Consider the following 13,923-nt stretch of genomic DNA (forward strand, 5'->3'; position numbering starts at 1 on the left):
GTGCCCAGTTGTCTTGAAAGCACCATAAGTCAGTCGAGTGAACTATCGCTTCACCTCTTTTTTGCTGTAACATCTTTGGTCTGACAGACACTTACGTGACAACCAGATTGCATTGTATGATGTCCACAAACATGGCGCCACACATAGCTGGCAAATAGCTTAGAATTTGCTCGTCATAATCAGTACAACCTTCAAAAAAGGATTTTACACACATCATATGTGTCCATTACAGTCTATGCAAGAATCGCCCTGCATGTGTTGTGTTGTAGAATATCCTAGCCTATTCATTGATGTTAGGCCCTGCTTTACTGAAGTTGCGAGACATTGCAAGACAAGATATTGCAATATACAGCATTCCATTGCAAGATACAGATAGTAAGAACCGTGCACTATACCTATCTGCCTGGTGGCCGACCTGCCTGTACTGTGTCCCTCCCCTCTCTCTCCCTCCCTTGCTAGCTTTATTGCACAGAGTGTAATCTTGGAGCATTTCATTTGTATAATAAGATTGTTGGCAAGATGAAACCACCTAGGAAGCAGTGCTAGAGATGAGAGCAAACTCTCCAATAATCTAATAGAGGCCTCTTCTAGTCCATTAGTATGACACCATTGGTATTGTTGACATTATAAAAACGTCCACTCTCATTTACTGGGATTGTACAGATTTACAACGGAAGAAAACAAATAGTTCATTATGATGTATTACATCATTGTGCAATTGGTCAATTAGAGCTCTTTGGACTTGTTTGGGTGGTTAAACAAGATAGATTTGATTTTGTATGTTCAGGCTCTGTATTCACAAATCGTCACAGAGTAGGAGTGCTGATCTAGGATCAGTTTAGCTTTTTAGATAATAATGAATACAATTACACGGAGAGGGGGGCCCTGATCCTAGATCATCACTCGTACTCTGAGACGCTTAATGTATATTGTCCCTAATTTTGGGATATTGAGTCAATATGTACACTTCTGAGGTCAAAGAGGGTGTACAGAAAACGCCTTCCATGATCTATACTGTAACTCATATTGATTACCGGTGTCTCATCCACAGTGGATGGTGACACAATCTTTTCCGGGTAGTTTATTTTTGGATGGAATGGCTGCCATGTAGAGGAATGCCACAGGGCATTGCCACCTGTCCACATGATTATTTTACCCAATGAGAGCAGCCGGAATCTGAGTGGGAATGTGAGTTTTCCACTTACCACACCTTCCAGTCAGTCACCTACTCTCTCAGCATCTGTCCCAAATGGCACCCTATTCCCTGTACCCTAATGCCCTGGTCAAAAGTAATGAACCGTATAGGGAATAGGCTACCATTTGGGACACAGGCTCGGTATTGATGCAGGTGTAGGCTAACTGGGACAAGTCTCCATCTATTGTACAGGTACTTTAGAGAGGATGACGCTATGCCAGTTTTTTTGTGAGAGTTCATATTTTGTAAATATTCACCATGAGCTGTGTGGGGCAACCCATAGTATAATGTATGCACACACTACTCACCTGGATAAAAGTGTCTGCCTTTTTCTTTTATGAGCTGTTGTGGAGAGACCTCGCTGTATGCATGTAATGCTTGTTTACTGTCACTGCATCAGTATGTGTGTGAATCAATAAGCCAAAGGTAACTAGGGTACTTGTTACCCGACACTGGCAGAGCGAGTGGGCAATTGATCTATTCAAAGTTTGGCTCAACTCACACAAATGATTGATATATGTCACGCATGCACGATCGCACTCACACACACACACAATCCACTAGTTAGTCAATCACAGAGAACTCACCCACATCCTCCTAATAAAAACCCAAGAATGACTCACATACATTTTTTTCTAATAATAAAAGAGAATGTACAGAATGAAAATAATTCTTTCTCCATCACATGAAAGGCACTGGGGCAAATTGTAATCCTAAATAAGCTACATGTTACATACTCTTAGATGTTTAGGGTAGGGAAATTCTTCCAAGAATCTTCCAACTGTGATTCTGGAACACCTGGGAATTTGTGGTAAATTATTGGAATATTGCAACGCTACAGATGTTACATGAGATGAGTATGAGAATGAAGCAGTCATTCACTCCAACAACAGGAATTAGGTAGCCTAGTGGTTAGGGTGTTGGACTAGTAACCGGAAGGTTTCAAAATCGAATCCCCGAGCTGACAAGGTAAAAATCTGTCGTTCTGCCCCTGAACAAGGCAGTTACTGTTCCTAGGCCGTCATTGAAAATAAGAATTTGTTCTTAACTGACTTGCCTAGTTAAATAAAGGTAAAATAAATCAAATATGGCTAAGAGTGAGGACTCACCTCCCAGATCACACCTCCAATCTACTGTCCTCACACTATGTGTGAACTGACCTTCCCTGCGTCCCTTATTGCCTTTATAGTGAGTGTACTATTTTTACCAGAGCCCATGTGGCTCTGGTAAAAGTAGTGCACTACATAGGGAATAGTGTGCCATTTGGGACACACCTGGTCCACCTGAGGGCAGATAGAGCCTAATTAGCCATGGCCCTGCTCTCCTCTCCAGCAGCAGAGTCACCCTCGCTCACCCCAGGTTACTATTAGTTCTGCTTGTGGGCCTCTGACCATGAGATGACTAGGGCAATATGTTGAGGTATGGCACTGTTTTAAGATAGATGTTTTAGATATAGGGCCTAAGTCTGGGGAACAGTGTCTAGTCGACGTGAGCAGACCTTTGTGGTGTTAGTGTGCACTAGCGAACGAAGACGATATCCAAATCTTAGATCTGGTATAACAGGAAGTGTTATTCCAAATATATAACCAGGTTACCAGGTGTGTTCTGTAGAGTACCTCAGGGTTTTTCCTGGCTCAAAAAGGGGCTTAGGTGGTGGTCATGGATCACTGTCCTGACAAGGCAACAGTCTCTAACTCTGATCCACGTGCCCACGTGCCCAGCACACACTCTGGATTATAATCCTTGTAAAGGGGTTAAAGCAGACCAAACGTGGTCACATAATCTAGTCGGATTTACCCACCAAACACGTGGTTCTCTCCATGGCTTTCAAACATCTGGACAATGCCAGGAGGCTGAGGAGGAGTGGTGTATCATGGGATTTGCTCATCTGGTGTCACACTTTATTGCTTTTTTAGGCCTAGCTACATGGTCTGTAACCTGATTTGATCTGTGCATAAATGTGAGAAGTAAGCATATGCGACCAGGTTTTGAATGTACATGTACCCAGGAGACAGCTACCTTACTGTAGGTCCAGGGCCAGGTCCTTCTTGACCTCTTGGTCGGCCAGTCCAAGCAGATTACTATTTGTTCAGATGGTGACAAAACATAAATAGGAAAAATACCAAATGCCAAATTATAGACTGAAAACAAACAAAAGTCAGATTTTCACAGATTTTCTAGCTGGGACACTGACTGCCAATCACCTAATTTGACTGTCAGCTATAGACTGAATACAATATTGTTTACTGACTACAATATCACCCACTCTTGTGATTCTTGCTAAATATTTCATAGGTATTTGTGTACTAGTATTGTTCTGTTAGACATTTACTGCATCGCTGGAGCTAGAAACCAGTATTTCAAGGGCTCCCAAGTTGCACAGCGTTCTAAGTCACTACATCTCAGTGCTAGAGGCTTCACTACAGACCCTGGATCGATCCCAGGCTGTATCACAACCGGGCGTGATCAGGAGTCCCATAGGGTAGCGCACAGTTGTCCCAGCATCGTCCGGGTTAGGGGAGGGTTTGGCCGGGGTCATTGTAAAATAAGAATTTATGACTTGCCTAGTTAAATACAATAAAAAATGTGTTTTTGCTGCACCTGCTTTAATATCTGCAAATCTGTTCATAAAACAAATACGCTTTAATTTGATGATTAAATACAAACTGTAATGGAACAATAATTAAATAGAACAATAGGATCTCTATCTGGTTTCGGATACATGTATGTTAGGAACATTTTGTACTCAATTGGTGTTTGTTAGAACTATGTTTTAACTGTGTTTTAACTCTGATGAAAGAAAGCAAGATATGCTATATATGCTAAAAATATTTCCTCCAATTCTTTGACAACCATCACACATTTCATTATCTTGATGATTGAAACATGTTCAAAGGACATTCACCCGTTTTTGTGTCCTATTCTAAATTGATGAAGCCTCTGGTAAATGGCATATTTTCAACATAGTAAAGATAATTATTTCCTGAAGTTTGGTTTCAGGAACATGTGTTGGGCATCTACGTGCATTATGGTAAGGTCTTTAATCTGCCTCTCCTAAAAGTGTAACCTATTCAAGACATAGCCGAACACATGTAATCTCTCAGGATCACACACACACACACACACACACACACACACACACACACACACACACACACACACACACACACACACACACACACACTAAAAGCTATTGCAGCTGCTTTTGTTGCATTCTGGAATTTTCAGGCCTGCCCTGTTGGCCAGAGTTCTTACTTCCTAGCTCTGTGTGTGTGTGTGTGTGTGTGTGTGTGTGTGTGTGTGTGTGTGTGTGTGTGTGTGTGTGTGTGTGTGTGTGTGTGTGTGTGTGTGTGTGTGTGTGTGTGTGTGTGTGTGTGTGTGTGTGTGTGTGTGTGTGTGTGTGTGTGTGTGTGTGTGTGTGAGGGAGGGATTCAGGGGGCGGGGGCTTGTTTTCGGGGACTGGAGAACGGTCACAGAGCACCGAAGGAGTGTTCTCCCAGCTTGAGAAAGACAGGACAGGACTGGGTCATACAAGGGCTGAAACTCCCAACTCTCTGTGGTTCACTTGACTGTAGTTTGAAAGAGGAAGAGCAAGAGGTCTCTCCTCTATGTAGTTTCAGTGGGTTTTACTGAAAGGAGACAAGGAGTACTGAGTTTGTCTGTCTGTGCTGGGACTGGGAGGAGATGGGCAGCAGTTGATGAGTTTTTCTTCCCGAGCTGGGCAGAGGAGAGCAGAGCAACAGCAGAGCCGGTTAGGGCAGGAATGTATCTCTCTGGCAGTGAGGAGTCCGACGTGGTAAGTCCTTTAAAGTCGTCACAACACAGACACGTACTGTAAACATACTTAGCCTACATATGCTGAATCTGTATGATGCACAGATTCTGCAATACTGATCTTGTTCTTTCTCACTCTCCTCTCTGAACAATGGAGGAGAGTTCTGGAATCTTGGAGAGTTTTGTTTTTAGACCAAATTCCAAAGGGCGTAATGTTAGGCTTCCTATTTTGTTTCCTTAGAACTTTTCCTGGAAGTCAGTTTGTTGCTTGAGAGTGTCGCGACTCTGGCTCTTATGTAGCGTGCAACGGAGGTCATTTTGCGGGTAGTTTGGGCATCTTGTCTGAATTTGCATCTCAACGTTACTAGCCAAAGGTGGAAAGCTGAGTCAGTTATTAATGGCTGGTGTATAAACACCTGGGACATGGGACATGCCTGGTCCTCCGGTTACAGAGACTGTTTAGTTAGTGAACGTAAAGCCTTTCAAAAGTCGCCCCTTTCTTTAACCGCCGCTGTTCAGAACTCCTTGTATTTTGTTTCTCTGCCTCTGCTTTCTAGCGGTACGGTTTGTTCATCCAAGTCTGTCTCACTGTAAAGATCTCCGTATCATATTAATTATAGTCTGACTGTATTTTTTTCATGAAGACTATTAAAGCAACATCGACGGTAATTTGATTTAAAGAAAACATGAACGGACCATTTCGAGGTTTACTACATAGTTTTGATTCGATGAGACTTTACTGACATCCTTTTAGTGCATGCAAAACTTCTGTCGTGAATTTCTTACACTCTAGTTCATTATGCTAACTCTTTGTTTGAAACCCGTTTACTTGAATGAACGTCAGTTAGTCAGCTACAGTGCATTCGGAAAGTATTCAGACCCCTTAACTTTTTCCACATTTTGTTACATTACAGCCTTATTCTAAAACTGATTAAATAGTTTGTTTTCCTCATCAATCTACACACAATAACCCATAATGAAAAGCAAAAACAGGTTTTTAGAAATGTTTGCAAAATGTATTTAAAATACAAAAACGGAAATATCACATTTACATATGTATTCCGACCCTTTACTCAGTACTTTGTTGAAGCACCTTTGGCAGCGATTACAGCCCTGAGTCTTCTTCGGTATGACGCTACAAGCTTGGCACACCAGTATTTGGGGAGTTTCTCCCATTGTTCTCTGCAGATCCTCTCAAGCTCTGTCAGGTTGGATGAGGAGCGTCGCTGTACAGCTATTTTCAGGTCTCTCCAGAGATGTTTCGATGGGGTTCAAGTCTGGGCTCTGGCTGGATATTCCGAGACTTGTCCCGAAGCCACTCATGCGTTGTCTTGGCTGTGTGCTTAGGGTCGTTGTCCTGTTGGAAGGTGAACCTTCGCCCCAGTCTGAGGTCCTGAGCGCTCTGGAGTAGGTTTTCATCAAGGATCTCTCTGTACTTTGCTCCATTCATCTTTCCTTCCATCCTGACTAGTTTCCCAGTCCCTACCGCTGAAAAACATGCTCAGTTTTTCCGGGCGGCCAACTCTAGGAAGAGTCTTGTTGCTTCCAAACTTCTTCTATTCAAGAATGATGTATGCCACTGTGTTCTTGGGGACCTTCAATGCAGCAGAAATGTATTAGTACCCTTCCCCAGATCTGTGCCTCGACACAATCCTGTGCACGTGTGTGTGTGCACGTTTGTGTGTTTTAGAAATGTCAGTACATGCGTGTGCGTTGTGTATATATTAAATGGTGTTTGATGTGTGTGAGTATACGGTGCTGAAAGCTGGCAGAACCCTCTGTCTGTTGATGACAGTCAGAAATAGACACTAAGTCAAATGTGATTTGTCACATGTGCCGAATACAACAAGATTACACCTTACCGTGAAATGCTTTCTTAACCAATTTGTTTGAAAAAATGTGCTTAATAAACTGAAGGATAAATAGTAACACAGTAAAACAACAATAATGAGGCTATGTACATGGGGGTACCAGTTCCGAGTCAATGTGTGGGGGTACGGGGTTAGTCGAGGTAGTTGAGGTAATATGTACATGTAGCTAGGGGTATAGCGTCTATGCATAGATAGTAAACAGAGAGTAGCAGCAATGTATGTGAAGAGTGTGAAGGAATGTGAATGTGTGTGTGAAGAGTGTGTGTGTGTGTGTGTGTGTGTGTGTGTGTGTGTGTGTGTGTGTGTGTGTGTGTGTGTGTGTGTGTGTGTGTGTGTGTGTGTGTGTGTGTGTGTGTGTGTGAGTGTGTGTGTGTGTGTGTGTGTGTGTGCGTGTGTGCGTGTGGGGTCATGTCACATAAACACACTGCCATCATGCGTTATCCTCTAATAACCCATCTTACTACAAATAGTAGCCTCACATAAGACATCATGCATCCCAAATGTCTGCCTATTCCCTATTTAGTGCACTACATTTTACCAGAGCCCTATGGGCTCATTATATTGGGAATGGGGTGCCATTTGGGATGCTGACATCAACTTCTGCACTACACTAATTAACTCTGTCCATGTGAAAGGTTGGCCTTAAAGGGCATTACTGACACTGGATCATCACTAAAAATCTATTACCGTTCTGTGCTACTTTGTTTTGCGTCTGTGTCTGTGCCTCTGTCTCTGTCTGTCCTTATGAGTCTGGGAGTGTGTGTCTGTGACAGATGCTGTTGTCTATCTTCCTGCTCCCTAGTTGACTATTTGGGGCGTAAGAGAGAGATGGAGACAGACAGGGGAGTACCTGAACAGCTGTCCTTTCCCAGTCTGCTGTTCCACTCAAACTGGCCTGCAAATACCAATGACACACATATTTTAGATATGTAGATGGGGGGACATATGAGAGGGATATAGCAGAGAAAGTGAGTGGTGGAATGGGGATCGAACCGCTGCCTCCGTGTGGAATATGTGTCCTGGGGATGTATCGCGTCAAATCGGCCTCTAGAGTCCATTGCGCGCATGATACCGCTGTCGTGCAAGATGAAGCAAACAGTTAGTCGAGAGCGTAGAGGATGGGTCCACAAAGAAACTTAGCCGAGATAGAAGAGCATGTCCCGTGAGCAGAACATAAAAACGTCTGAATCCAAAAATATAGAACTGCAAGCCAAGAAGCGTGGTTCAAATGTGAAAAAAAAAAATACATGTGAAAGCATCAAATTGTCTACTTTTCACTCTCAATTTCTCAAGTTGCACTCTCTCAAGTCTTAGCACCTTTGGGTTTTAAGTTCTCTTTTTTCTCGAATGTTTTTCAGGTTGGTGGGGGGCGGGCTGAGAGGCAGGTGCGTGTCTAGAAACCTTAGATTGGTCATTTTCACTGCGGTGATGGACGAACTAACAGATGCTTGCACATGGCCAGGGTGTGGACTAGATAGCATACTGCTTTTGTCAGATTAGACTTTTCGTAGCAGGTTAGGAGAATTTATGCAGCAGGTAAGGATAATTAATGTTGCAGGATAGGAGATTTAGGTTATTGTTAGGTAAAAGGTTAGGGTTAGAATGAGCTAAAATGAAAAAATGATATTTTAGACGTTCATTTGACAAGCTGTATCCCTTCTAGCCATGACCGTTGGCCAATCCAGTGTTGCATCTTGTGATTGGTTGTGTCTTTTTGGGTGCATGACATTAAACAGATGTGCGTCTGAGCTGTCTGTTTGTTGTAACTTTAATGTGTTACAGAGTTAATGTTTAAGTTAATTCATTGAGCTGTATCTAAAGATATTTCTTTACAGTTATTTACATATGTAATTGTATTGGTTAGTATTGAATTACGCTTTTGACTGCAAGTTCCAGAATGCCTTGCGACAGGATGTAGAGAGTGAACGCGCTAGTTAAGTGCAATTAACAGGTGATTGATGGCTCCTTTGCGCTAGCATCTTACTTGCATTGCTCTGTAGAATCTAAAGTTGTTAAATGTAACGTGATCAAGAATTATTACTAAAAGAAGCTTTCATATCAGACCCGACGTCCCGAGTCATTACTTTGAAGATAGTTATTCTATACTGTTTAGCTTGCTAGCCAGCTTGAACAGTAAACACCGAGCGACTTGGGAAACACAGCTTCAACTTCATACATAAGCATAAATTAATTAGCTATACTATACCTTGAGGTGAGTGGAATCTACTTGCTAAAGTAAGTTAGCTAGCTAATTGCTTGTTAGCAAGCAACGTTTGTCTGTAAGACGGAAAGCGGACAGTCGCCTCTAGTAGGCTGGACACATAATTTTTAACATTTTTAACAATGCTTTTTTCCGGATAAAAACTAGTTCATTGCATCCAGCCCATGTAAAGGTTGTCGTAGTCGTTCTCCTCCTCAGACGAGGAGGAGCATGGATCGGACCAAGATGCGTATTGGTAAGTATTCATGATTTAATGGCAAACCAACAAAACACTACAAATTAACAAAACAACAAACGTGACTAACCTGCAACAGACCTGTGTGGCCCAAACGCTGACACAAGAACAAACACCCACAAAACACCAGTGAAACCCTGGCTGCCTTAGTATGACTCCCAATCAGAGACAAACGATACACACCTGTCTCTGATTGAGAATCATTCCAGGCCGAACACAAAAACCCAACATAGAAATAGAAACCTAGACCAACCCACCCAACTCACGCCCTGACCAACTAAAACAAATACATAACAAAGGAAAACAGGTCAGGAACGTGACAGAACCCCCCCCCCCCCCCCCCCCTGAACTCCGGGCGCACCAGCACAAAGTCTAGGGGAGGGTCTGGGTGGGCGTCTGTCCACAGTGGCGGCTCTGGCGCTGGGCGAGGTCCCTACCCCACCATAGTCACTCCCCGCTTCCGTATCCCCCTCCCAATGACCACCCTCCAACTAAACCCACCTAAATGAAGGGGCAGCATCGGGATAAGGGGCAGCACCGGGATAAGGGACGGCAGCTCCTGGCTGAGGGACTCTGGCAGGTCCTGGCTGAGGGACTCTGGCAGGTCCTGGCTGAGGGACTCTGGCAGGTCCTGGCTGAGGGACTCTGGCAGGTCCTGGCTGAGGGACTCTGGCAGGTCCTGGCTGAGGGACTCTGGCAGGTCCTGGCTGAGGGACTCTGGCAGGTCCTGGCTGAGGGACTCTGGCTGGTCCTGGCTGGACGGCTCTGGCAGGTCCTGGCTGGACGGCTCTGGCAGGTCCTGGCTGGACGGCTCTGGCTGGTCCTGGCTGGACGGCTCTGGCTGATCCTGGCTGGACGGCTCTGGCTGATCCTGGCTGAACGGCTCTGGCTGATCCTGGCTGGACGGCTCTGGCTGGTCCTGGCTGGACGGCTCTGGCAGGTCCTGGCTGGACGGCTCTGGCTGGTCCTGACTGGACGGCTCTGGCTGGTCCTGGCTGGACGGCTCTGATGGCTCGGGACAGACCAGTTTCACAATATTACCATATGTCCCAGCTACTTGCTGTAGTTTTGAAGTAATCGCGAAAAAACAGGCCTTATTTTAGGGCATTTTTCACCCTGCCAGCTCCTATTAGTTCTATTGAGCACCGTGGCACCAACTTGCCTTCCGAACGTTCTATTCCCAGCTTATTGTTCTACGTCACAATGCCTGCTTTGCTATCGTTGGCAATGAGACCTGCCCACGTTGTTTGTAGATAAAATGTAAACAACAACAACAAATTCCTCATGGAACTCCTGAGGTCGTCCCGTTGTTTCCTTTAGGGAAATATATGTGTCACGTTCCTGACCTTATTTTCCTTTGTTTAACTTTGTTTAGTTGGTCAGGACGTGAGCTGGGTGGGTAGTCTATGTTATGTGTTTCATTGTGGGGTTAAATGTGTTGCCTGATATGGTTCTCAATTAGAGGCAGGTGTTTGACGTTTCCTCTGATTGAGAACCATATTAAGGTAGGCTGTTCTCACTGTTTGTTTGTGGGTGATTGTTCCTGTGTCTGTGTCCGTTGCACTACACGGGACTGTTTCTTTTGTTCATTCGTTTGGCTAGTCTTTCCTGTTCGTGCGTTCTTCGTGTCTTTATGTAAGTTCTTATTTTCAGGTCAGTCTACGTCGTTGGTTTGTTATTTTGTTAATTATCAAGTGTGGTTCGTGTCAGTGTTCGTCTTGTCAAATAAATTAATTATGTCTACATTCAACGCTGCATTTTGGTCCGACCCTTACCCTTACCTGCCATTACTTTTGAGTTCGCAATATTTCAATCTTCGTGTTGAAGTTGGTCAACATAGCATTTCAATGTTTGTGTTATTCTATCGCTGACACAATTATAATTCGATTTACAGTGATCAGCTAACTGGTTTGTGTTTTTTTGTGACGTTGACGTGATAGGTACTGTAGGTAGAAAGAGCAGTGGAACGGAGTCCTGCTTGAGTGAAATGGCAGACGACGAGTTTTTAGTTGTAAGAAATCCCGACGTCTTGTTAATATTGAAGTGTTTGAATAAATAACTTTTCAACAAACTCTATGACGACTTGAACTGATTTCATTTGACATGGACTTGTAAATCAGTTCCGTGCTAATACACGGTGAGCATCGGACATAAAAGTTATTGTCATATGCTGTCAGCATACACAATGTCTACAGTGCATCAACTCAAGTATTCAGTGGGTCAAAACAAGTATAAATGTGAAAATGTGAACTAATCTAACTGGACATAAACTGAAAATAAGTTGTTAGTGTAATTGGGGTTAATAAAATATGAACACCGTGGCATTGCTATCACTGCCACACTGGCAGTCACGAGTCATGACCGCAGTCAAATTCCATGGTAATTAGGCTTCTCCAAGCTCTAATGCTGCTGATTGTCATTAGTAGCCTTCCAAACTTGCTAACTGCCTGGTACTCAGCACTCTATTGTCCCTCTAATCACTCTGACATCAATGCAAATGTAATCAAAAATCGAATCAAACATTTCATGAGAGCCCAGGAGCTAATGTTGTGCAACATTTCTGTAGGCTATGCAATTCAGCGATAAAACAGAGTGATGGCCTCTATTAAAAAGAGGAGGATCGCATCAGCTTTCTATAGGTTAGGCCTACTATAGTTGCAATTGCGTGAGAAAACAGAGTGAAAACAGAGTTGCGCAACATTCCTGCTCTCCAGGACCTCTATACCAGGCGGTGTCAGAGAAAGACCCCAAAAATTGCCAAAGGCTCCAGCCACCCTAGTCATACAGTTCTCTCTATTACCGCACGGCAAGCGGAGCGCTAAGTCTAGGTCCAAGAGGCTTCTAAACAGCTACCCCCAAGCCATAAGACTCCTGAACATCTAATCAAATGGCTACCAAGACTATTTGCATTGCCCCCCCCCCCTTTACGCTGCTGCTACTCTGTTTATTATCTATGCATATTCACTTTAATAACTCTATCTACATGTGCATATTACCTCAATTACCTCGAGTAACCGGTGTTCCCCCGCACATTGACTCTGTACCGGTACCCTCTGCATATAGCCTCACTACTGTCATTCTACTGCTGCTCTTTAATTATTTGTTACTTTTATTTCTTTTTTTTTAAGGTATTTTTCTTAAAACAGCATTGTTGGATAAGGGCTTATAAGTAAGCAATTCACTGTAAGGTCTACACCTGTTGTATTCGGCGCATGTGACAAATAAAATGTTATTTGATGGCCTCTATTAAAAAGAGGAGGATCTCATCAGCTTTATATAGACTAGACCTACTTTATTTATTTCTCAACTTTCCTAATATTACGCACATTGCTTCTCTTTACAACAGGAGTATAGCCTACCTAGCTGGCATGAAAATTAACCACTGGAAAATTAACCATGTATTTTTTGACATGTACAGATCATTCGGAAAGTATTCAGACCTCTCCTCTTTTTCCACATTTTGTTATTTTACAGCCTTATTCTAAAATCAATTAAATATAAATGTTCCTCAATCTTCACACAATACGCCATAATGACAAAGCAAAAACAGGTTTTAGAATTTTTGCAAATGTATTAAAAACACCAATACAGAAATACCTTATTTACAAGTATTCAGACCCTTTGCTATGAGACTTGAAATTAAGCTCAGTTGCATGCTGTTTCCATTGTTGCATGACGTTTCTACAACTTGGAGTATACCTGTGGTAAATTCAATTGATTGGACATATAAGGTCCCACAGTTGACAGTGCAAGTCAGAGAAAAAACCAAGCCATGAGGTCGAAGGAATTGTCCGTAGAGCTCCGAGACAGGATTGTGTCGAGGCACAGATCTGGGGAAGGGTACCAAAAAATATCTGCAGCGTTGAAGGTTACCCAAGAACACAGTGGCCTACATCATTTTTAAATGGAAGAAGTTTGGAACCACCAAGACTCTTACTAGAGCTGGCCACCCAGCCAAACTAAGCAATTAGGGGAGAAGGGCCTTGGTCAGGGAGGTGACCAAGAACCCAATGGTCACTCTGAGAGAGCTCCAGAGTTCCTCTGTGGAGATGGGAGAACCTTCCAGACAGAAAAAAACATCTCTGCAGCACTCCACCAATGTGGTGTTTATGGGAGAGTGGCCTGACGAAAGCCACTTCTCAGTAAAATACACAACAGCATGCGTGGAGTTTGCGCGAAAGCACCTAAAGGACATGAGAAACAAGATTCTCTGGTCTGATGAAAGCAAGATTGAACTCTATGGCCTGAATGCCATGCGTCACGTCTGGAGGAAACCTGGCACCATCCCTATGGGGAATCATGGTGGTGGCAGTATCATGCTGTGGGGATGTTTTTCAGCGGCAGGGAATGGGAGACTAGTCAGGACCGAGGGAAAGATACAGAGAGATCCTTGATGAAAACCTGCTCCAGCGCACTCAGGAACTCAGACTGGGGCAAAAGTTCACCTTTGAACAGGACAAACACCCTAAGCACACAGCCAAGACAACGCAGGAGTGGCTTCAGGACAAGTCTCTGAATTTCCTTGAGTGACCCAGCCAGAGCCCGGACTTGAACCCGATCGAACATCTCTGGAGAGACTGGAAAATAGCTGTGCAGCGACGCTCCCCATCCAACCTGACAGAGCTTG

The 13,923-nt window shown here is 43.7% G+C and overlaps 1 protein-coding gene across 7 annotated transcripts in view; it reads left to right on the plus strand.

Annotated features, from left to right (window-relative positions):
* Positions 1 to 13,923, plus strand: part of LOC129822769 (voltage-dependent L-type calcium channel subunit beta-2-like) — a 153,032-nt gene that overhangs the window by 66,727 nt on the left and 72,382 nt on the right. The window contains exon 1 of one of the 7 annotated variants that reach the window (XM_055881166.1): positions 4,713 to 4,991. The exons of the other annotated variants lie outside the window; for them this stretch is intronic. Coding sequence (XP_055737141.1) covers positions 4,959 to 4,991 — 33 coding nt within the window. The 5' untranslated portion in view covers positions 4,713 to 4,958. Of the gene's footprint in view, positions 1 to 4,712; positions 4,992 to 13,923 lie in introns of those variants that run through there. 7 annotated transcript variants of the gene reach the window in all.

This window comes from Salvelinus fontinalis, chromosome 25 (genome assembly GCF_029448725.1).
Source record: "Salvelinus fontinalis isolate EN_2023a chromosome 25, ASM2944872v1, whole genome shotgun sequence".
In the NCBI taxonomy this organism is placed as follows: Eukaryota; Metazoa; Chordata; class Actinopteri; order Salmoniformes; family Salmonidae; genus Salvelinus; species Salvelinus fontinalis.